The sequence below is a fragment of the Mesocricetus auratus genome, unplaced genomic scaffold, assembly GCF_017639785.1.
Source record: "Mesocricetus auratus isolate SY011 unplaced genomic scaffold, BCM_Maur_2.0 Super-Scaffold_100694, whole genome shotgun sequence".
Taxonomy (NCBI): domain Eukaryota; kingdom Metazoa; phylum Chordata; class Mammalia; order Rodentia; family Cricetidae; genus Mesocricetus; species Mesocricetus auratus.
Window position 1 is genome coordinate 4,101,154 of NW_024429268.1, and position 25,635 is coordinate 4,126,788.

General features: G+C 40.6%; 3 protein-coding genes across 3 annotated transcripts; all 3 read right to left on the reverse strand.

Annotated features, from left to right (window-relative positions):
• Nucleotides 1–5,058: 5,058 nt before the first annotated feature.
• Nucleotides 5,059–10,064, reverse strand: LOC121137762 (olfactory receptor 2A1/2A42-like). Its single transcript, XM_040740452.1, has 2 exons — nucleotides 9,912–10,064; nucleotides 5,059–6,148 (listed from the first exon to the last, which is right to left on the reverse strand). The coding sequence occupies exon 2, from the start codon at nucleotides 6,142–6,144 to the stop codon at nucleotides 5,203–5,205; it is 942 nt and encodes a 313-aa protein (XP_040596386.1). The 5' UTR covers nucleotides 6,145–6,148; nucleotides 9,912–10,064; the 3' UTR covers nucleotides 5,059–5,202.
• A 5,784-nt stretch (nucleotides 10,065–15,848) lies between these two features.
• LOC121132744 (olfactory receptor 2A1/2A42-like) lies at nucleotides 15,849–16,878 on the reverse strand. Its single transcript, XM_040740444.1, is given in 2 exon segments — nucleotides 15,849–16,572; nucleotides 16,575–16,878. Coding segments are annotated over 2 exon segments (939 nt in total). The 3' UTR covers nucleotides 15,849–15,937.
• Nucleotides 16,879–24,035: 7,157 nt separating this feature from the next.
• Nucleotides 24,036–25,265, reverse strand: LOC101828224 (olfactory receptor 13). Its single transcript, XM_005083058.3, has one exon. It carries the CDS (start codon nucleotides 25,263–25,265, stop codon nucleotides 24,312–24,314), a length of 954 nt encoding a protein of 317 aa, XP_005083115.2. The 3' UTR covers nucleotides 24,036–24,311.
• Between the last annotated feature and the right edge of the window lie 370 nt (nucleotides 25,266–25,635).

A 25,635-nucleotide genomic window follows, 5' to 3' on the forward strand; every position in this document is an offset into this window, starting at 1 on the left:
TCTGCGGCATACAAGAAACACACCTCACCCTCAAAGACAGACATTACTTGAGAGTTAAAGGTTGGGAAAAAATTTTCAATCAAATGGACCCAAGAAACAAGCAGGGGTAGCAATCCTAATATCTAACAAACTAGACTTTAAAATAAAATCAATCAAAAGAGATGAAGGAGGTCATTACATACTCATCACAGGTGAAACCCACCAAGATGAAGTGTCTATCCTGAACACCTATGCCCCCAATACAAAGGCATCCACATTCGTTAAAGAAACATTATTAGAACTTAAATCTCATCTAAAGCCCCACACAGTTATAGTGGGAGATTTCAACACACCACTCTCACCACTAGACAAGAATACCAGACAGAAACTCAACAAAGAAGCAAAGGGTCTAATAGAAGTAATGACCCAACTGGGATTAACAGATATCTATAGAACATTTCATCCACATAAAAAAGAATATACCTTCTTCTCACCACCACATGGAACCTTCTCAAAAATCGACCACATACTTGGCAACATATCAAACCTCAGCAGCTACAAAAACATTGGAATAACTCCATGCATCTTATCAGACCACCATGCCTTAAAATTAGAATTCAACAACAACACAAATTGCAGAAAACCTACAAACTCATGGAAATTGAATAATGCTCAACTGCACCATCCCTGGGTCAAAGAGGAAATAAAAAAATAAATTAAAGACTTCCTCGAATTCAATGAGAATGAAGACACAACATACCCAAACCTATGGGACACTTTGAAAGCAGTGCTACGGGGGAAGTTCATAGCACTAAGTGCTCACATGAAGAAACAGGAAAACAGTTATACCAGAGAATTAACATCACAGCTAAAAGCTCTAGAACACAAAGAAGCAAACTCCCCAGGAGGAGTAGACGCCAGGAAATAATCAAATTGAGGGCTGAAATCAACAAAGTAGAAACCAGGAAAACAATACAAAGAATCAATGCAACGAAGAGTTGGTTCTTTGAGAAAATCAACAAGATAGACAAACCTTTGTCCAAACCTACCAAACAGCAGAGAGTGAACACGCAAATTAACAAAATCAGAAATGAAAAGGGGGACATAACAACAGACTCTGAGGAAATCCAGAGAATCATTAGGTCATACTTTGAAAACCTGTACTCCACAAAATTCGAAAATTTAAAGGAAATGGATGACTTCCTGGACAGCTATCATTTGCCAAAACTAAATCAAGAACAGATAAGCAATTTAAATAGACCTATAACCCCTATGGAAATAGAAGCTGTCATCAAAAGTCTCCCAACCAAAAAAAGTCCAGGTCCAGATGGCCTCAGTGCAGAATTCTACCACAAATTCAAAGAACAGCTTATACCAATTCTTCTCAAAGTGTTCCACACAATAGAAGCAGAAGGGTCTTTGCCAAACTCTTTCTATGAGGCTTCAATAACCTTGATCCCCAAGCCACACAAAGATACAACCAAGAAAGAGAACTTCAGACCAATATCCCTCATGAACATTGATGCAAAAATACTCAATAAAATACTGGCAAATCGGATCCAAGAACACATCAAAACAATCATTCACCACGATCAAGTAGGTTTCATCCCAGGGATGCAGGGATGGTTTAACATACGAAAATCCATCAACGTAATCCACCATATAAACAAGCTGAAAAACAAAAATCACATGATCATCTCACTAGATGCTGAAAAAGCCTTTGACAAAATCCAACACCCCTTCATGTAAAAGTCTTGGAGAGATCTGGGATAACAGGGACATACTTAAACATAATAAAAGCCATATACAGTAAACCAACAGCCAGCATCAAACTAAATGGACAGAAACTCAACGCAATTCCTCTAAAATCAGGAACAAAACAAGGCTGTCCACTCTCTCCATACCTTTTCAACATGGTACTTGAAGTTCTAGCTATTGCCATACGACAACAAAGGGGGATCAAGGGGATACAAATTGGGAAGGAAGAAGTCAAACTTTCACTGTTTGCAGACGATATGATAGTTTACATCAATGACCCAAAGAACTCTACCAGGGAACTCTTACAGCTGATTAACACCTTCAGCAAAGTGGCAGGTTACAAGATCAACTCAAGAAAGTCAGTAGCCCTACTATATACAGATGATAAAAGGGCTGAAAGAGAAATCAGAGAAACATCACCCTTTACAATTGCCACAAACAACATAAAATACCTTGGGGTAATGCTAACCAAACAAGTGAAAGACCTGTATCGTAAGAACTTTGAATCTTTAAAGAAAGAAATTAAAGAAGCCCTCAGAAAATGGAAAGATCTCCCATGCTCTTGGATAGGTAGGATCAATGTAGTAAAAATGGCAATCCTGCCAAAAGCAATCTACAGATTCAATGCTATCCCCATTAAAATCCCAGCACAATTCTTCACAGACCTTGAAAGAACAATAATCAATTTTGTATGGAAAAACAAAAGACGCAGGATAGCCAAAACAACCCTGCTCAACAAGGCAACGTCCGGAGGCATCACTATCCCTGACCTCAAGCTCTATTATAGAGCTATAGTCCTGAAAACAGCTTGGTATTGGCACAAAAATAGACAGGCAGACCAATGGAATCGAATTGAAAATCCGGGTATTAACCCACACACGTACGAACATCTGATCTTTGACAAAGAAGCTAAAAATATACAATGGAATAAAGAAAGCATCTTCAACAAATGGTGCTGGCATAATTGGAGACTGGCATGTAGAAGAATGCGGATCGATCCATGTTTATCGCCATGCACAAAACTTAAGTCCAAATGGATCAAAGACCTCAACATAAATCCAGCCACACTGAACCTCTTAGAAGAGAAAGTGGGTGGTACCCTTGAACGAATTGGTACAGGAGACAGCTTCCTGAACATAACACCAGTAGCACAGACAGTGAGATCAACAATTAATAAATGGGACCTACTGAAACTGAGAAGCTTCTGTAAGGCAAAGGACACAGTCAGCAAGACAAAAAGGCAGCCCACAGAATGGGAAAAATATTCACTAATCCCACATCTGACAGAGGGTTGATCTCCAAACTTTACAAAGAACTCAAGAAGCAAGTCTCCAAAACAGCAAAGGACCCAATTAAGAAGTGGGCTGCAGAACTAAATAGAGAGTTTTCAATAGAGGAGTCTAAAATGGCTGAGAGGCACTTGAGAAAGTGCTCAACATCCTTAGCCATCCGGGAAATGCAAATCAAAGCAACTCTGAGATACCATCTCACTCCTGTCAGAATGGCTAAAATCAAAAACACCAATGACAATTTATGCTGGAGAGGATGTGGTGAAAGGGGGACACTCCTCCATTGCTGGTGGGAGTGCCAACTGGTTCAGCCACTTTGGAAAGCAGTATGGAGATTCCTCAGAAAAATGGGAATAAACCTACCACAAGACCCAGCAACTGCACTCTTAGGCATATATCCAAAAGATGCCCATTCATATAACAAAGATGTCTGTTCCACTATGTTCATAGCAGCTTTATTTGTAATAGCCAGAACTTGGAAGCAACCTAGATGTCCCTCACCCGAAGAGTGGATAGAGAAAATGTGGTACATCTACACAATGTAGTACTATTCAGCAGAAAAAAATAATGGAATCATGAGATTCGCAGGCAAATGGATGACACTAGAAGAAACCATCCTGAGTGAGGTAACCCAGTCACAAAAAGAGAAACATGGCATGTACTCTCTCATATATGGATTTTAGACATAGATCTGGGGAGTGCCAGCCTACAATCCTATGGCCAGAGAGTCTGGGAAACAGAAACTTCATTTAGTGGCTGGTTAAGTACTGAGCTGAACTCAAGAAAGCCAGTATCAGAGAGGGAGGACTGATGATCAAAGGGATTAAGACTGGGCTGGTTTAACCCCCAGAAACAGCTGACCAGACAAAGGTTAACTCTTGAATCCCAGGCATCAGCCTGGGAATCCAGCATAGGACTGATCAAGACCCCCTGAAGCTGGGTGTCAGTGAGGAGGCCTAGGTAATCTATTGAGCCTTGGACAGCAGATCAGTACCCATCCCAAGTATACACATGGACTCTGGACTCCCATAGAACAATGTGAGGTGCACTCTCACCCTGAACTCTTGGGGAAGGGTCTAGGCCCTGCCCTATATGAAATGACAGACTATGGACACCCCCATGGAGGGCCTCACCCTGGGGGAATGAGGGGATAACGGGGGGGGATGGGGGGAGGGCACGGGAGGAGGGGAGGGAAAGGGAGAGGGACCTCGAACTGACTTGTGAAGCAACCTTGTTTCTTATCTAAATTTAAAATGGAAAGTAAAAAAAAAAATAATAATAATAAAAAAGAAAAATGGAAAGAGTGCTGGAGCCAGAGGAGATGGGAGACACTAAGAAGACCAGGGCCTCTAAACACACAAGACAGATGCACGCATGAACTCACAGAGACTGTGGCAGCATGCACAGGTCCTGTATGGGTCTGCAGCAGATGGGTCTCTAGAGCCCAAAGGAGACTTGGACACATGTCCCAATCCCTAACCCAGAAGCTATCTCCAATTGATAAATACTTGCAAATGAAAATTTAGTTTTCTCCAAGGGAGTTTCACTGGGGAAACAAACTACTCCTAAGGGTAGACCACATGCCCAGTAGTAGATGGTCCATAGAAAATGAACCCAACAGCCTGTTTGGAGGTTCCTTCTCTCATGATGTCGCATCAGGGCCTTTTTTTTTCTCTTTTATATTTTTAATTTTATCCTTTTTATTTTTAATTTTTGTTTCTTTCTCTCTCTTTTACCCTCCAGGTCTTTTGCACATATATATTATATCTTTCAGTTTTATATTTTAATGTATTTCTCTATTGTGCAAGCTATTGATAACTGGCTTTCAGTGTAGTTTGCTTTCTTCTTAAGCTTATGGCATATGCAATTTGTGAGGCTATGCAATTAGAATTTTGATAGAATTTATTCTATTTTTGGGATCAAGAAAATGAAATATTATTTAATTTTATAGCCAATAAATTCAACTGAAAATAAAAACAACTATGTCTGATAAAAACCTCATTTTATAGAAAGCCAATGATTGAATCACATGTAGTATTTTTCTTACAAATTAAGAGGAAGGGTGTGGTCTTATATTACTAGACCCAGATAAGAGGGCAATAGAGAACTTTTCTGGATTTAGGAAAATAATTGGGATAAAGATTAGAGGAAATTACTGAGACTTGTGGTCCAAGCATCACACTATCCGGGAATGAGTTTCTTTGCACAGAATCCTTCTCAGGGCACCCTTGACCTCAGTGTTCCTCAGGCTGTAGATCAGGGGGTTCAGCATGGGGTTGAAAAAACTGTAAAACAGGAAAAGGATCTTCTGCTGCTCCTCGGGGTGCTGGGACTTGGGGGCCATGTACATGACGATGGCGCTGCCAAAGAAGAGCCCAACCACACAGAGGTGGGAGGAGCAGGTGGAGAAGGCCTTTCTGCGGCCTTCCCCCGACTGGATCCTCAGGATGGCCACCAGGATGCGTGCGTAGGAGACTAGTACAAAACAGAGGGGGCCCACTAAGATGAACACACAGGCTGCAAAGATGACGACTTTGTTGAGTGTGGTGTCAGCACAGGCCAGCTTGAGGACAGACAGGATTTCACAGAAGAAGTGATTGATTTCATGGGGCCCACAGAAGGGCAGCCTCAGGATGAGGACTAAATGAACCAGAGCCAGGAGGAAGCTAAATATCCAGGAACCAGTAGCCAGGATAGTACACACTCGCCAGTTCATGATGACAGTGTAGTGTAAGGGGTGGCAGATGGCCGCAAACCTATCATAGGACATCACCACGAGGAGGAGACATTCTGCGTGTGCAAAAGCCAAGAAGAGAAAGGTCTGTGTCATGCATCCAGCAAAGGAGATGGGCTTCATCTCATCCAAGAGGTTCACCAGTGTCTGTGGCACCGTGTTGCAGGCATAGGCCATATCCACAATGGCCAAGTGGGACAGGAAGAAGTACATGGGGGTGTGGAGTCTGGAGTCCAGGCAGATTATCCCAAGGATGGTTCCGTTCCCTAACAGGGTGAACGTATAGAAGAGAGAGAAAAGCAGAAAAAGGACTAGATGAATCCTTGGGCCAAGACAGAATCCCAGCAGGATGAACTCTGTGACCAATGTGTGATTTTCTTCCATTACTCTAAGAAGGAGAGATAGAGAGTACTCAGAGATGCAATTATATTAAAACATCTTTTTAAAAATATTTCATCAGCATTTTTTGGTATAGAATACTTTAAAATTATACTCTTAGAAATTCATTCAAGTAAATTAATTAATAAAATATTGCTTATCAAATATCAAATTGTTTACTCATCTGCTTAAGTTTCACTGTTGGTATTCAAGTTTCAGAAGGGAAACATGTCAGCCATTACTGACCCAGAACCATTGGTGCTGATGTGACTAAGAACTACCAAGCTTATACGTATCAAAGTATCATGAAATAAAGTATTTCAGAGTTTCCTGTGTGTCACTTTGTTAGTGAGTTACTGGGTCTTAAAAGAATACCAGAGCTTTTAGAAGAATAGTGTCAAGGAAAAAAATAGAGACTGTAGATTGCTTTGGCAGAAATCAGATTGCTGTTACAATTTTTTGAATAGTTATTTACAGATATTTAAATTGTAAATAGAATATAGAGGCTGTTTTTGATGGGCAAGTATAATTGGGTGTGTTATGGAGTAGAAGGTGAAGTTTGGCACATGGACACACTTGCAATATTAGCGAGGAGAGAGTTGGTAGTAGAAATATTATCTAATTAGAGTTCTATATGATGTCATGTATCTGTTTTCATTTGTCTAAAACACATTCTTTCTACATATAAATGTATATAAGATGTGTATCATTGTTTTGATAAATGAGCAGAAATCAGTGTTTGACTATTTGGTAACTGGGTTACTGAGAGTTATTAATTCACTGTACCTACTTTTCTACACATTGAAAGCAGGTCAGTTAGTGTTCAGTTGATTGGTGATACAGGACTAGACACTGCACTAACTACTCCAGATCAGTGTTCCTATAAACTCCTGAGGATTTAGAGGGTGGCCATGATTTGGGATTTTTCCAAATATGCTGTCTGCTTTGACTTTCCTTTCTTGTAGTATAAAATGAAGATAAGTCAGGATACTCATCCTATTAGTTTTACAATTTACAATGATTGCCTTTTATTAATATATTTTTAATCATGTCTGTGTACAGAGGTCAAAAGACAATCTCCAGTAGCCAACTCTCTCCTTTCACCACATGGGTTCTAGGGAAATGGATTTGGACTGATAGACTTGGCTACAAGCTCCTTTACCTGCCAAGTCATCCTGCCTGTCCTACTCATTTTATTTTAATTTAATCCTTTATATTGATAATGAGCACCATATGTGTTAATAATTATGCAATTTTCTATTTAAACACACTGCATGAAAGAACAAGATGGCCTCAGTATCAAGGATTATCATATTCTCTATAAGTAGGCAATTCTAAAAGCATTGAGAAGTTGATATTTCATTTGGACACTTTACAGAAATCTGAACGGACTAATTAGGGATAAAATAGTCTACAAAAGTGGCTTTTTGATTTTGATTTTGGACATGATTTCTTCACTAAGCCTTATTGAAATACACATGGTTTCTGATGAGAACTTCATCAACTCTATCACCCGGGCAACATAATGTGAAGCTTAGTAACTTTCCCAATGACCAGTGTCAGGGATGACACAGAGTTTGGCTAGTCCCCAGATTAACTGTAGTCTCTAGGGATGACACGGAGTTTGGCTAGTCCCCAGATTAACTGTAGTCTTTAGCAAGGGATATGTCAAGAAGTATTTCCTGAGGAATTGGCATAGGAGACAGAACTGGGTTCTTAAGGAAACAATTGTAAAATGCACATATAACATATGATAATAATGACTTAGAAGCAGAAAGGTAATTACAGTTGCTGGATGTAATCTCCCAGAGGCAGGGCTGGAGGATTTGACCAACAAGTGAGCTCAAATGTAGTTACTTTCATGAAAAACCTGACTGGAAAATGGGTTTAAAAAAAGGGAGGATATGGATGTGGAGTGTAGATACTGTGTCTATGAGGCAGCATTGGGAAGTTCATGTAAAATAACCTTCAGGAGAGGAGGCCAAGGGAACCAAGAAGAGCAAGGATAGGAGATGTCTGCACTCCTAGTGGGTGGGTTGGTGATTGGTCATCCATCACCTTATCTGGAAAGATTTCTGAATAGCTCTTCCAGATGTCATTTCATGTTATTTATAGCCCTTGGCCAATGATCCCTTTTCTTGAACAGGTGACCATACAAAGACAGGATATGTGATTAACAAAATTTTCTTCTTATATTGCATTGCATCTTGATTTTTACATAAAGAATATTTAGATATTATGCTTTATATACCAGTGTTTTGATGGAACATGAAAAAATATTTCTTGAAGAAAATTTCCAAAGCTAGATCTAAAAAGCAGAGACCACATTCTAGACCAATACAACTCCTTTAATACCATACCTTGCAAAGAAATAGTTCCCTTACTAATGGCAACTAATGTTGTCCCTACCTTCATAGAAGCATTATTGACACACAGCCAATGTATATTGACTGCACATAATATAAATTATACATATTTAAAGTTCCATGCATGACAGGCTGATTTAACATTATGTTACTATCAAAAATTTCGTGGTGAAAGACTAAGTTTAATTGTTAAATACACTACGCATAGAGAAATATTGTATTATAGCTTTTTATAGCCCCAGACACAGGAAGATGGAAAGGTCAGATGTATTAGCATCCTGTTAGCACTATTGTTTCAGTCTTGATTTATTCTACAGCGGTGGAGCATATTTGCCTATTTTGTATCCCAGACATTTGTTATATGACAAATGCATTAAAAAGAACAAACAAATAACTTTTGTCTTCTTATTATATCTAGTTCCTTTAAAAACATAGCCTTTAACAAATATGCCAAGGAAGCTCCTTCTTTCTAACGGAAATAAGCCCTACCACCCAGCAAAACTTCTTTCTTGTGACCTGTGTTAAAGTAAGAGCTTTAACATTGGGTAAGACCAACTAAAGGGTATGCAATGTGTTAAACACTTGAATTTAATATTTATTTGTCTTATAATTTTATTTGCTAGCTGTTTGACACATCTAGTACTAACAAAAACAATCAACGGAAGCTAATTTTCAAGAGGTCTGCGAGAATGTCCCACTGACACATATTTCAGTTGCAAATGTAAATTTCAGTTATTGTGATGACCATAAGTCTACCAATGTGTGATTTCAAGTATTTAGAAGATGTTAAAATTATATTCAGTTAAAAATTCATCCACTGACTTTAACATTCTACTCAGGTAAATATCTGAGTAAGAAAGATGTTTTTTTTCCTGTATCAACAAAGTTTTACCATTTAAACAATCCACATTTAGAAAAGCAAATCTCAAAGTTTGATGGACGTCCATCTATCCTCCGCAGTAGCAGACATGGGCCAGAAGGAATTTGTAGTATGACTCCCTGTTGTTTACCAATTATGCAGCTCTAAAAGAAGCCTGGCCACTTACAGGTGATGAAAAAAAGAACTGGAGACTAATTAGTTTTCTTGCTCACACTGTTAGAGAGACTTCGCCAGGTCGTCCTACAGAAGAGTCTATGGAGTGGTGTCTTAGGCACCAAATACCGTAGGGAAACAACAGCAGGGCAGGTTGATGGAACCATTATTGTGGAGACTCCGTCGTAAAATTATCTCCAGGAAAAAGAGATTCATGTAAAGGTAAACTTTGAACATCAAAGCCTTCTAGCAGAAAACTTAAGAGGTTTTTTTTGGCATTTCTTCCTTCTCTCACTTTGCCATGTGACCACAGACACCTATATTCCTTTCCATACCCATTACAAAACACATCCTGCAGACTAACATGTACTTACTTGTTCAGAGCATTCTAGATGTCTAAGCGCATCCTTATAACTGTGAAGAAAAGTATGTGGAAGACATAGGCTTGACATTCATTTGGCCTCATATTCCACTGGAATAAAAATATTTTCGTAAGCTTGGCATGCGTTTCGTGAGGGTTGACGAGAATTAAATGCAACCTGTATGAGATAACCAGCATATGTTAATTTTCCTGCAATGGAACACCATTCTGTAATTTATCCTATTCTTCTATTATAATTTTTGTTAATTGGGAAAATCATTCCACATATTCCATCCAAGCTTTCAATGTCGAGCTCACTCGCATGTAGAATGTGAATAATGAGCATGTAAATTCAGCATCCACAGAGACAACTGATTTCTTTTCCTGATTAATAAAGAGTGGTAATAACAAAGGTAGCAGAAACCACAACCTAGAAGTATTAACCAGTCTGGGAGGATGTAGCTAGCAAAGTCAGGCAACTTTGCTATGAACATTAAACTCAAGCATTTCAGAAGGGGAAGCAGCTGGAGGCTCTCACAGATCCTGTCTCCTCAGATCTTCCCATGGAACTGCAGAAACCTCCCTGACTGAAATGCAGCCACATCCTCAGGAAAGGAGCTGCTATTCTCTCAGGGCCCAGCCTAGTTTGCAGCCCTTGAGAGGTCACAGGAAGGGCTATGCCATGAAACACCCTGCATGCCTACCTCTGCTGGAAGCAGCAACAAAGCAATTGTGTTTTTCTCATCCCCAGCACACAATTAGGAAATATAACCACCAAGCACACCTCTGAGACTACAACTCTCATTAGAGTCCCTGAATGCTTCTCACTATTCGATCTCATAATTTCCAGAATAGCATTGTCCCCAGTCTCTGTGGGATTCCGGAAAACCTGCCAAGAAGCTGGACCACTGGGGGAGCTGCTGGCATCCAGTCGTCAAGTCAACCTGCTTTGGATGGACTTTGGTTGCTCCAGGCTGGAGCACACATGGAGGAAAAAGGATTCTGAAACTCAGTTGTTTGCAAGCTGCACTCCAAGGTCTGGAGGTCCTGTGAAAGTTGCTTAGAGAGTCATACAAAAGATTGGGGAGTTCAAGGAGGAGGTGGTAAGGTATTCCAGAGAATCTTTGGGGACTTGCTTTAAGGCAGTGTACCTTCTACGGCAGGAACCGCAAATGTAGGTCATGGCTTGGAAGTCCTCATTCATCTCCTTCTGAGACTGTCACTTTCTGGGAAGATAGGAGCCTCTACAAGGTGGTTTCTGTTATGAATTACTGTCTCTCCCAGGAAAATGGAGATGCACGATGCCAGATGTATTTTCATTTTTATTTATATTTTTCCTAATATTGGATATTGGAGAAATAATAATTGTAGTTGCAGCCATACTGAACTTTATAACCCACTAAGTTTATTACATGGTGATCCTGATCTTCTGGGGTTAAAGCATAGACCCAAGGGAGTTTCTCACATCTTTCCCACCTTTGCAGGTCATGGTCACCTCGATCATGAGTATGTGCCCATGATGAGAAAAAAAAACACTGTTTTTAGGAAGCCAAACAATCATTTCCTGTATGAAAATTCCCTGTGCACAGAAGACATGGCATAAACATTTTATCTTCTTTTTTGCATCCTGGAGATCTACAAGCAATATAAATAAAACTCCCGTGATAACCATAAGAAATCTTCACTATGTAAACAACCAGTCATAAAGACTCATTCTAGAGCCACGCATTGGTGGTACATGCCTTTAATCCTAGCACTTGGGAGGCAGAGGCAGGCAGATCTCTGCAAATTCTAGGTCAGCCTGGTTTGCAGAGCAAGACACAGGACAACTAAGGCTACACAGAGAAATTCTGACTCTAAAAAACAAAAACAAAAAGTCGTTTCAGTGAAAGAGACTGAACATTTGAGTTGGGTCAAGGCAAACACACAATTTCATAATGGCAAACAAATGGAAATTTGGGAAACACACCACCCAAATCGTGCCTTTTCTAGTGTATAACAAGTTAGGAAAATCTCTACTTCAGCAAGCTGTCACTAAGAAACATAAACACATGGAAAACATAAACACATGGAAATTAGACTAACAGAGGAAACAAAGTTTAATTGAAACAAATATGTTTATAAATGTTTGTGCTATTCTTAACCACATAGAAATCCTCTATGGAGAATTAGCCTGGGCTAGAGAGATGGCTCAGCCGTCAAAGGCTAGGCTCACAGCCAAAAATATAAGATAAGTATCCTGAAAAAATCTATGTAAATGGAGTCTATAGAAAACATTTCTATATGATCAACACATATTTGAGGATATAAGCCTGAAAAAATAGAGAATAGTAACTAAATTTTACACTTGGGAATACAACAAAAATTAAACGTAAGAAAATTTCCCTTCCCCTGTAATTGGACTGATGACTACCTTGGTTACCATCCCTAGAGCCTTGACCCAGTAGCTGATCCTAGCAGAAACAGGCACCCACAGCTGAGCACTGAGCCATACTCCCAGAATCCAGCTGTGGAGAGGGAGGAGAGATGAGCAAAGGAGCCAAGACTGGACTGGAGATACCCGCAGAAACAGTTGACCTGACCTAATGAGAGCACACAGACCCTCGTTGGATAGCACAGGAACCAGCATTGGACCAAACCAAGTCCTCAGAATATGGGTACCAGTCTATGGAACCTCTAACAGTGGAGCCAGGGTTTATTCCTAGGCCACAAATGCACTTGGGGAGCCCATTCCCAATGGAGGGATACTATTGCAGCCCAGATATGGAAAGGAGGATCTTGGCCCACCCCCAAATGATGTGATGGACTTTGGTGATCCCTCTGGAGGGTCTCACTATCCCTGGGGAGTGGGTGGTGGGTGGGCCGGGGGTTGGTGGGAATCAAGGGAGGATGGGAGGGCGAGGGAATGGAGGGACGGATATGTAAATAAGAGTGTTTCTAAAGAATAAAAATAAAACAAAGAATATTTGGCTAAGAACTGTTTCTTCCTACATATAAATAAAAACACATTGCTTCAAAAAAATTCCCTGAAGAACACAACACCAATAGCTATCAATATCGATCAAACTGTACATGTTCTGCTGAAAGTAAAATGAGATAGTGTTTATCTTGTGTTGGTTTTCCCCAGGAGATGTAAACAAACGTCCATTTGCCCAGATAGGACACAGATAGCAGGCCAACAAAACAGACCCACCCACGTCTAGCTCGATGGACTAGTGAATATTGGAGTATTTCTTACAGTAGTGTGGGTGATTAAAATGCAGTCTCATCTCTGAAGATTCTTTCTCAATAATGGGTAAGGATTCAATGAAAGCTGCATTTATCGAATTGTCTACATGACTTGCAGGCAGTGTGGGTGGACCATAAGTTTCACTCCATAGCAGCAATTACTGTGGAACTCTGGAGAGGGGTTTTATGTATCTGCTAAGTTTCAGGACCATCTTGAGACTTGTGAGTTTCTTTTCTTCCTGAGCTTCATCATTTTAATTTACTTCCTAAGTCATAAGGTTGTCCATTTCAGGAGGATATACATCAATTTGAAGGATGTAGCTACTCAATTTCTGGATAAGTATTTACCATTTTAAGGAATAAGAAGGCTATGCAAGTATAGGAATAGGTAAAGCTAACAGTGCAGTCAGTATTAATTGAAATAAAAATATTTATGTGCTAACACTATTTGCCTTTGATGGAGATTCAAAGCTCTTATGCTCAAAGCACCTCTAGAATTAATCACGGTATTTAACTGAGAGTAATATACATAAATCCTAACTGAGACAGGAGGATGCTGTCAATGCTTAAAGTAAAACATCATCAGTGCCTTTCCCTACAGCGGGAGGGACAACTAAGAAGAGGGAGGGTGTATCTTCAGGACAGCATGGCAGACATGTTCTGGGTGGAGAGTGCTAGTGCTGTTCTTTTTTTACTTGTGCAGTTCTGAACTGTGTGTCCTGAGTGATTTTACTTTCAAATGTCAGGTGTTTATTTGGAACAGATGCCGGGAATAAAAGAGGCGTTTGTGATAGGAATTATTTTTCTTGGCTCTTAAGTGTTGCTTTCACTGGGACACAGGGCAAAAGTGTTCCTCTTCACGATGTGCAGTTATGCCTGGCAATAACAACCGACACAAGGCTACATCACTCAGCCCTTTACATTTAGTGTGGGTCATGTGTCCCCAAAGGGGACATAATCCGAATAGCTTTGAGCAACTCCTGAGGCTGAAGTGGATATGAAACTGGAATCCTGAATTATACCTAATCTATCAGAAGCAGAGGTCACAACTGGAGCTTGTCATTGCCGGCTGCAGTGAGGTGGTATTATGAGAAGAGCCACTGACTCATGACATCTGACACTATCTAATATGAGATGGGTGTTGGAGTTTAGTTGGAGGACACACAGCTGGTGTTTGCTGGAGAAGGGATTGCTTGGTTTGTGGGGAAAGCCCCCATATACTCAGGATCAGTGGCAGAACATTGGATGTGTGAACACAAGAATGGGAAAACAACCATACGTTTCTATATTCTTTGAGAGATTCTAAATATCCAAGGGAAACACACACACACACACACACACACACACACACACACAAACACTTAAAAAAAAAGACTTGCTTGTGCTGATATTGAGAAAGACCAGAGATGTGAGAGTTTATTAGATCTCAAGGCAAACTAAAAAAAATGATTTCAGGGACTAGAAATATGGCTTTGTGTGTTAGTTGCTTGCTGCATAAAGCGTGAACACTTGAGTTCAGATCCTCAGTGCCCACAAAAAAAAAGAAGGCTTACCAGAACACACCAGCAACCCCTGTGCTGCAGATGTAGAGATAAGTGGATCCTGCAGCATCAGGTTCAAGAAAGAGATCCTGTTTCAAAAACTGAAGGGAAGATCAGAAGAAGATACCCAAAGTTGACCTGTTTTACACACACACACACACACACACACACACACACACACACACACACACGGTACATGGATATACATGTGTATGAAGGAGTATGCACAAGCAGACAGGGAAATACATGTGCATATATACTAAATGATTTCATAGATAACTTATTGAGAAGCCACCTAAAATATTTGGAGACTGAATGCTAGTCTTTAGCTTTTAACCGAGTTGCCAGAACCAGCTATGTACCAACTGCATCCTGCAAAGCTTCTCATGGAAGGTGAGAAGAACTTGGAGGGCAGTGACAGGCACCTGGACTAATACAAGTAGAAGAGCTTATGGGAAGATGCTGGGAAACAATGCATAGAAAAGTCTGCAACAGACATAAACCAGAATTCATTATTGAACAGTTGTAGAGGAATAAGTCACAACCCAAACAGTTGAACCTGATTCTCACTTTCAGCTGATACAAGGAGACAATGCTCCCTTTTACCCTCTTACTAGCTGCCAATGAATCCCCAATCTATAAATGAAGCTTCAGTGATGCCACTGTCTATGGTCTTAAAAAAATACTCTCTTCTTCATCCTTCTGTAGTTCTTGTTTTACTTCTGTTCTTTCACTCAACAAACACGATCTTAATATGAGTCAATAATTTTCATATAAAAGTTGTTGATCTCACAAAGCACAAGTAACTACATATCCTCAGGTGTTCCCTGGACTAGGCAAGTGCAATTGGGAAATGGACCAGTGTGTGATGGGTTGCCTTTGGGTGTAGCTTGTTTTGCTTCTAAATCTTATGCACTTTTGTGAAGATATCCAATTACCCTAAAGGTTTGATGACACACAACTTTTTGGACCTAGAAAATGAGTTACAATATAATGACTTCATAAAAATAATTATCATTACATAACAACAACAATTATTATATAACGACATAATATAATTACATAATCAATTCAACTGGAAATTAGTCATGTCTGATAAAACCTTGTTTCAAGAATGCAACTCATTTATATGTTTTTCTTGCACCAGTAGAAGGAGGGTGTGTTCTTATCATCAGCAACAGAAAAAAAAAAACAATGCAGATGTTTTTGTATTTAGGTAAGAACTGGAGGCTAATATTATAGGAAACTACTGAGGCTAGTGGTCCAACCATCATCCCAACTGGGAGTGAGTTTCTTTGCACAGTGCTTTCCTGAGAGCACCTTTGACCTCAACATTCCTCAGGCTGTAGATCAGGGGGTTCAGCATGGGGTTGAAAAAACTGTAAAACAGGAAAAGGATCTTCTGCTGCTCCTCGGGGTGCTGGGACTTGGGGGCCATGTACATGACGATGGCGCTGCCAAAGAAAAGCCCAACCACACAGAGGTGGGAGGAGCAGGTGGAGAAGGCCTTTCTGCGGCCTTCCCCTGACTGCATCCTCAGGATGGCCACCAGGATGCGTGTGTAGGAGACCAGCACCAAGCATAAGGGCCCCACTAAGATGAACACAGAAGCTGCAAAGATGACGACTTTGTTGAGCGTGGTGTCAGCACAGGCCAGCTTGAGGACAGACAGGATTTCACAGAAGAAGTGATTGATTTCATGGGGCCCACAGAAGGGCAGCCTCAGGATGAGGCTCATATGAACCATGCCAAGGAGGGAGCCGCATGCCCAGGATGTGATAACCAGAGCAGCACAGTCTCTCCAGCTCATGATGGCGGAGTAGCGGAGTGGGTGGCAGATGGCCGCATACCGATCGTAGGACATCACCATGAGGAGGAGACATTCTGCGTGTGCAAAAGCCAAGAGAGAAAGGTCTGCGTCATGCAGCCAGCAAAGGAGATGGGCCTGGCTGGATCTAGGAGGTTCACCAGCATCTGGGGCACTGTGTTGCAGGCATAGGCGATGTCCACGATGGCCAAGTGGGACAGGAAGAAGTACATGGGGCTGTGGAGTCTGGAGTTTTGACAGATTGTTCCAAGGATGGCCCCGTTCCCCAGCAGGGTGAAGGCATAGAAGAGTGAGAAAGATGCAAAAAGAATTTGGTGAATCCTTGGGCCAAGGCAGAATCCAAGCAGGACAAACTCTGTGACCATTGTGTGGTTTTCCTCCATTTCACTATGAAAGAGAGATTCAGGGAACTGAGACACGACTGTTTCAAATGGAGGCGTCATTTTTTTTTGGCATTGTAACATGAGTCTGTCATCCACAGATGTGTTGGACACAACTGCTGTTTACTTGTCATAAGCATGGAATACTATTATTAACCTCCCCAAGAGCTTAACTAATTAAAAGTAAATTAGTAAATGCTTATGAAAACCAGATTATCTATAAGCAAAATAACTAGTCTGACATTGAAGTTTCAGAAGAAAAATGTGTCAGCAATGATTATTTACTTAGAACTACTGACCCCAAGGCAGTTAAGAACTAGCAAATTCACACATACAAAATAAGTATGAATCACTGATCATTTCAGGCTTTATAAATAAATATGTAGGGGAATTGCTGAATCTTAAAGTGAGCTTTCAAAATAAGAACAGCACTAGAAAAGAAAAGAATTCGAATTGCTTTGGTAGAAGTTATGATTGCTACTAGAAATATTTATATACTAACTAACTAGATACTGCTTTCATAGCTCTATCCAAAGGACATTGTGAAACAGCAACTTTTTAATTAATATTGTTTTTGATGGACAAGAATAATTATGGGTATTTACTTATTGAGTTCAGTTTAATGTTTAGATATTTGAATACAACCTGGAATGCTGTGAGGTAGTCAGAAGGAGAGGATTTGTACAAACACTATCAAATAATGATTTATGATAGTATGTATCTTTGTCTAGATATATAAATAAAGTGTGTATAACTGCATCTGTACAAAATATGTATTATAGTCTTGAAAAACAGAAACAAACTAGTATTTGTTAACTTGACAACTGGTTCACCAAGCAATGCCTATAGACAATAGGGCATTTTGTGTTTCATCAGCTGTATTTATAAGCACAAGAATGCATAAGTGCTCCAGGATTTTGAAGCTGGGCATGGCAAGTGTCTACAAGCAAACACTCATAGAAAAATTTCTATGCTCTATCTGATCAATTCATCCCTTCTATGTTTCATAAAAGAGCCTAAAATGAAACTAAGACAGGACTCTCTTTTTTATCATTAATTCAATCCTTTATATTCGCAATACATAACATATCTGAAATTTATAACACAACAGTTTGCTATTCAAACTGAAAAACAGTAGCTGACCTCATCATCAAGAATGCTCATATTCTTTAGCTGATCTGGTGGTGCATACTTTTAATTCCAGCACTTGGGAGGCAGAAGCAGGCAATCTCTGAGTTCAAGGCCACCCTGGGTCTATAGAGATCCAAAAAATGGAAGTATGTAGTAGAAAATATTTATTAAATTGGAAATTCACTTCATCTGTTATGTGACAAATATCTCCATTGTCCATGCATTGTTTTTATGCTACATTGAGGAACTTGGCTTTTTTTAATCATAATTTCCCCAAAAAGTCTTGTTAACACTCAATATAGTCTGGAGTGCTAACATTTATCAGAGCTGTTATCAGCTCAGAATAGTTTAAGGTTTATCTACCTTTCCATAAATAGGGTGAGGTATAACCCCAAGATATTCCTTCCAGTTTAACTGTCCCCATTGCACAGGGTGAGGTTAAGGAATGTTCGTGAAGAAGTTAACATGAGAGATAGGATTGTATTCGGAGAGGGAGAGAGAAAGAGAGACAGACAGAGAGAAGAGAGAAGAGAGAGAGAGAGAGAGAGAGAGAGAGAGAGAGAGAGAGAGAGAGAGAGAGAGAGAGAGGTTGCAAAGCACACTCACAGCTGATGGGACTAACAGCCCAGAGGTGGAAACAAGATAACTATAGGAAAGATGGGATTGGAGAATTTAGGGACTTCTCAAAGGCTATTCTTGTTGGGCAGTCTCCCAGTAGAGGGCAGAAGGATTTGGTTAAATCTGTTGAGACCAAATAGTGATTGGTTTTATGGCATATGTATGTGGAAAAAGAGTAAAAAAAATCATGGGGGTGATGGATATGGAGAATGTGCACCAGGCCTGACGCCAGCATTCAGCAGCAAATGTAAAATGGTCTTCCAGGAGGGGAGCAGGGGAGCCAGGTAACACAATGTTGCTGGTTACCTGGTGGATAGATGTCTGCAGGATGCAGCCATGGGTTTGATGACTCATTGTCGATAACCCTACCAATAACGATCTCCGATTAGGTCTTCTTGCCGTTAATTCTGGATTCTTCAACCATCCAGTAATAAAGTCCTGTTCGTGAACAGATATCTCTACAGGAAAGAAAAACATTATTAGAAAAATTCTGCGCTTCGAGCTTTAAATAAGCTGTATTTACATATGACAGCTTGTGCCTTGTCCTCTCGCACTTTGGCTTGGCATGATGCTGACCCCAAGGAACACTTCTAAAGCCTGGCCTGCAGTGTTATTGGTCAGATCCTGACCAATGAAATCCCCTTTAAGCAAGCTTTGGGGAAAATCGTGCCTTCCTTTTAAATAACAGACTTGTTTTCTTTCAAACAAATGGCCAGATTTAACTGATATGAAAATAACCTAAATGATATCTTTATTTCCTTATTTTAAAAGCCATGATAGGCTGATTCCATGTAAGGCTAGAAAGGAATTCTTTTTTGGTGTGGTTGCCAAAGTGTCTAAGTTTTTATTTAATGAAGTCCCTTACATTTTATTTATTTATTTAGTGTGCATATGGGGGGCATGTGTGCACCACTGCTTAGTTGGGAGTTGAAGAACAGCGTGCAGGTGTTTGTCCTCTCCCTCCGCCTTGTGGGTCTCAGCTATAAAACTCAGATGGCCAGATGGTGGCAGGCACCTTTGCCAGCTGAGCTATCTGTTGTTAAACACACAAAATTCTGGACTAAGCAACTTTGGAAGCTAAAGGAAAGATGATTGGAAAGGTCAGATGTGTGAATTTCTTTTCATCCAGAAGCTCTCTCGTGTCCACCTTAAGAAAGCAGTTGAATGATGTTTTGTAACTCTGGCAATTCACACGCATTTGTTAGATACAAAGTTCACGAGGAAATGCAAGCAACTACTGTGTTGTGCATTTGGTTTCATTTAAAATGACGTCTGCTATACTCGTGTTGAACTCAGACCCATCTTCCAGCGGGAAGCGAGTCCTAGAATTTTGAAATACTTCATTCCTGTGAGCAGTGTTAAAGTAAGACTTTATAAAACTTCTTAAGAGCAGCAGAAGGGTTCACCGAGTGTTCGGCACTTGAATCTAGAACACACTTCCCTTTTATCTCTTTCTTTTGATAGCTGAGTAATAACTAATGGAGACCACACAGACTCGTTTTCTTTTGGTCTGCATGGACTCCACATTGGGGGACTGTTAGCGGTCCGCGTGGGTTGAGGAGCTCAGGGGACTCCTCCTCCTCATTCTGGGTTATTTGCTGCTGATAGATTTAGCGAGAGGGAAGTCATTGCCTTCTGTTGTGCGGCTGGTGAGCTCAGCAGGCTCCCATGGTTAGTTACAATCCAGTGCTTACAGAATTGTCCTCGCTGAACTAAATTGGCTACCTAACAAACTCCAGAACCAGGAATCTGGGATAAAGACTGATTGAGAAGGGGAAGGAGTTCAACAGAGGTGGAGGGGGATAGGAGAGGGTGAGAGGAGAGAGTAATTGGAAGGCATTAGATACATGTATAATGTTGTCAAAACAAACTTAATTAATAAAACAATCAAATATTTAAGTTTTAATGAACCATCAGTGTCTTTCCTACAGCATTAAGCTTTGGGTAAGGAAGAATTCTTAAAACAGTCTCACATTGTTAGTCAATTGCTCAGCTCAAATGGAGATTTCTTATTTGTAAATAACAAGGAAGAGCTTAAAATATTAATTTCTTACTTGCATAATTATAAACATATACTTTGACAAGTTATCTTAAGGAGTAAGAATTGATGCAGAAATGTTTTTTTCTGGGGGGGTAGAGACTATTCTGGATGAGCAAGAACTAGAAAATCACTCTCACTCAATTAGGGCACATTCTGTAACTCATTGAGGGCTGGTAATAACATCTGTTGAGTGCTTCTACGTACCATGTACTATGGGAGTACAATGTGCAACAGGATGATAGGTCTGAGGCCATGAAGATTTCATGTGAATGTGTGCTTTGGGCAGAAGAGGATATGTAAAGAAAAAAGAAACTTTCAGATACAAACATTGTATGTTAAGTTCTTCTGTCACTGGCTGTGTTACCTTGGATACACAGTATGTTTTCCATTTCTATCCATCTGTACCCAAAGACTCATTCTCAGTGTCACAGAAAATCTATTTATTTACAGAGTGCCTTTTAAGTGTCTGAGTATGTCTATAAAGTTATGTTCAATGAAAGGCAAGTATAAAATGCACAACTTAGCAACCATTTAACTTTATGTTCCACTGCAGCGAATATATCATCATAAACACAGCATGTGTTTTGACAGTGCTGACAAGAATTAGATGCAACATTTAAAACAGCCAAATATATTAACTTCACCGGAGCAGAGCATCATTCCATAAGCCATTATACTGTAATTTCTATTGAGTAGGAAAATTATTTCACTTAAACCCATAAAGTAGAAATTCCTAACTATTCATATAGAATGTGAGTGGCTGAGTATTGTGTGTGCATACATTACACACACACACACAAACACACACACACCTCATACAATGAATTTGTTTCTCTTCTGGATACAGACAGAATGTCAGTGAGCGTGACAGGTGTCTAAAGGCTAGATGTTACAACTTGTCTGGCAGGAATTAAAGGTAGAGCAAAATTCAAGTCACCTCGATAGCTTCCACATTAGGACTCTAGGATCTCAGAAGAGGAAGCAGAGGGAGGCTGGCGACACAGGTCCTGTGTCCTCAGAGCATCTCTATATGCACAGAACCCTCACTATTGCCCCTTTCTGAAAAATGACAGAGCCCTCAGGAAAGGAGGCTCTATTCTCTGAGGGCTCAGCCTAGTTGGCAGCTCTTGAGGGCTCACTGGAGACACAGGATCATGAGACTTCATGCATGACCATCTTTGCTGGGAAGCAGAGACAAACAATTGGATTTTTTATCTCTGTTCTCATCCCCAGCAGGACACACGATTAGGAAACACACACAGTCATCCAGCACACCCATGAGGCTTCAACACTCATTACACTTATAGATACATGGCATCATCTGTCTTCAAAGTTTCCAGACTTGCACTGTACCCCATCTCTAGATGATTCTGGCGAGCCTTTCAGGAGGCAGGACCAGTTGCTGAGTTTCCCAGAATCCACTCTACAGCTTGTCTTCTATTTGGTGGAACCTGAGTTACTTGGGGATGTAGCATAAATGTGAAGACAAGACCCAAGTTACACTTCAAGCTGGGGAGGTGCTGTGGGAGCTGGTACGGAAGGCATGGGAAGTCCAAGAAGGGGCCAAGGAATCCCAGTAGGGCCTTTGGGGACTTACCCTTGGGGACTTTTTTCTAGGGCACAAACCTCCCATAGAGATAATTTGCTGTGAAGTATAGAGATTCTGAGTTTAGGCCCTCAAAGGGGGGAGGAAAAGACTCCCTCTGTGACACTTTCCCCTGGAAAAGTGCCTTTTTATCTATGGAAGGCTCTTATTTAAGGTACTGTCGAAGGCACTGTCATAGCGTTCACATTTTACTTCATTGTTTTTTTTTTCTGGATATAGAGAAGTCAGAGTGCTATTTTAAAAAAATTTCATGTCATCCAGTCATGGAATTTATAAACTGACTCCGTATAGCATGTCCTTGCAGGTAAATTTGTCGTAATCATCCACTTTTGAGTGCATGCCAGCCCGTGTTCCAATTCTGCTCACTCCTGTGACAAGAAGCATACATAAAGAAGACAAGTAACAGCTTCTGGCTACAGGAAAATCTTGGTGCTTTACTGGCCATTCATAGCAAGCTCCTTTTGTTATGTTTCAGGGCATCTGCAAACTGGGGAAATCAAGCAATTACTATTTAAGAGAAAAGTAGTGTAAATGAAACATTGCATTTGTGGAAGCAGTTATTTTAGGACGTGGTTCAATATTCACTACTTTTTGCTAGCTACAAAACTATGTTAAGTTACAAAAGTAAAACATTTAAAGATGAGGAGAAGCTAAATATATATGTATATGTCATGAAATTTAAGTCAGCTAAGGGAATCACTTAAAATGCATGCTTTTTTGCATCATAGCAAGTGGACACAGCTTTTTCACTGTGGGTTTTGGCGTTTCTCAGGTTTCTGTAAGAAAAGAATATAAGTTTTTGTCTCTGTCTCTGTTTTCCCTGCCCCCTCTCTCTCATACACACACACACACACATTTTCTTTTTGAGAAGCTAGAGATGGAATCTAGCTTCATAATGCTAATCAAGCACCATTTCATTGCACCATATTGCTCAGCCTCCCAACAAACTCTCTCTCTCTCTCTCTCTCTATATATATATATATATATATATATACATATGTATATTACACACACACACACACACACAAAAACACAAAAACTCATACAGGTTTTCATCACAAATTCTGAAGACTGTGAGACTGAATAGATTCACTATCCAAGGTTTATAATGGCATGCTGGACCAAGAAACAAGAGATGCTTTGAGTCATTGTCTACAAAGGATCATATTGAGCAACAGAGAGTCAGCGACCCTCACTTTCCATAACCAAACAGATCTTGACAGGCACTGATGTGAGTTACTCTCCTCAAATTGACATCCTCTGTAGAGACTTCCTTGTGGGGGAAAAAGAAAGAAAGTTGGGGCAACGGGAGAAAATACATTTTTCCTAGAATGGATTTTCGGGAAGTATCCACAAATAGTCAATCAACCTCCTGCTGCCTTGTATCTGAAAAAAAATGACACAACAATAAACTTTGGCAAAAGCCAAGGCTTTAAAAAGTACAATAGAGCCAGGCGTTGGTGGCACACGCCTTTAATCCCAGCACTCAAGAGGCAGAGGCAGGTGGATCCCTGTGAGTTCAAGGCCAGCCTGATCTAGATAGCGATTCCCAGGACAGCCTCCAAAACAATACAGAGAATTCCTGTCTCAAACCCCCTCCTCAGAAAAGTACAATAGAATTCTTTTTTTTCAATGAAAAGAAATTTATAGCTTTCACTGTACTAATAAAGATATAAGTCTTACGGAGAAACATAACATGAAGTCATTCACCATCTTCTTCCATTAAAAAGGCATTGAACGTCCTCTGGAAGGCTTATGCCTTGAGCAGAGTGTTTTGGTGACACAGAGCACTGCATCATGGCCAGCAGCGTCTCTGAGAAGATCTCTTTTGGAAATGTGGCTTTGAAATCTTGGCTCTGGTGGGGAGTAACTGTACCACAATCTGTTATTGTCAGCTTTTGAAATTAAAGATTTTTAGAATTCCTCCCATAACTGTTGAGCCAGTCATCCAATGGAGGGCATAGGGCAGCTAAATTAAAGGAAATGCATATGCTCTGGATGGTTAGGACCCCCTTGAGAGGATAATTCTTCTGTCAATGGTTAAACATGATGCTGTAAACTTGTCACAAAACGTTGCATCCTCAGAACTCTCCTCAAAGTATTCTTCACATCAGAGTTCCTGAGACTATAGATCAGGGGGTTGAGCATGGGGTTAAAAAGGCTGTGAAATAGTAAGAGATATTTCTTCTGCTCTTTCGGGTTCCCGTGCCTGGGTCCAATGTACATGGCAATGGCTGTACCATAAAATAATCCGACCACACAGAGGTGGGAGGAGCAGGTGGAAAAGGCTTTCCTTTGACCCTCCCCTGACTGGATCCTCAGGATAACACCGAAGATACAGGCGTAAGAGACCACAATTGAGGAGAATGGTCCCACAAGCACAGACACTGCTCCAGCCAAGACCATGGTCTCGTTGACGTGTGTGTCTGCACAGGCAAGTTTGAGAATAGCTGTGATTTCACAGAAAAAGTGATTGACTTTCTGAGACACACAGAAGGGTAAAGGTAGAAGTAACAGCAGATGAACCAGGGACAGGAGCGCCCCAGCGATCCAGGATGTCACAGCCATAGCGCCGCAGACCTTCCAGCTCATGATGGCGGAGTAGCGGAGTGGGTGGCAGATGGCCACATACCGATCGTAGGATATCACCACTAGGAGGAGGCATTCTGTGATAGCAAATGTCAGAAAGAGAAAGGTCTGTGTCATGCAGCCAGCAAAGGAGATGGGCTTGGCTGGATCTAGAAGGTTCACCAGCATCTGGGGCACTGTGTTGCAGGCATAGGCGATGTCCACGATGGCGAGGTGGGACAGGAAGAAGTACATGGGGGTGTGGAGTCTGGAGTCCAGGCAGATAAGGCCCATGATGGTCCCATTCCCTAGGAGGGTGAAGGCATAGAACAGGGAGAAGAGGGCAAAGAGGAGCGTCTGCATCCTCGGGCCGAGTGGGAATCCCAGGAGGATGAACTCTGTGATCAGTGTCATATTGTTTCCCATATCCCTACGACAGAGGACACTGAGTTAATGACTGGCTTATGGGTAAACTTTAATACTGACTTGGGCTAACCTTTGTAGGTTAGCAGAGTAAGGATAGCTGAAATCAATTTTTTTTTGCTTAAATGGAATTTCAAAGATTTGTCATGTGCACAAAAATATGTCTCTAACATTTTAGACGATTTTGTGATTGCTATTGTGTATGTTGTGCACAGTGTGTTTGTGTGGGTGTACTTGCCATTACTTACACGTGGAGAATTTTGTGGAGCTGGTTTTCTCCTCGTACCCTGCTGTGACTCTAAGAGCACGGAGCCGTCTTGCTTGCTTGATGATCATAAGATTTCTGACGGATCTAAAATTTCACAACGAATAC

Coding starts and splice junctions, on each gene's coding strand:
- LOC121137762 (XM_040740452.1), bottom strand. CDS start 6,144: ATGGAAGAAAATCACACATTGGTCACAGAGTTCATCCTGCTGGGATTC.
- LOC101828224 (XM_005083058.3), bottom strand. CDS start 25,265: ATGGGAAACAATATGACACTGATCACAGAGTTCATCCTCCTGGGATTC.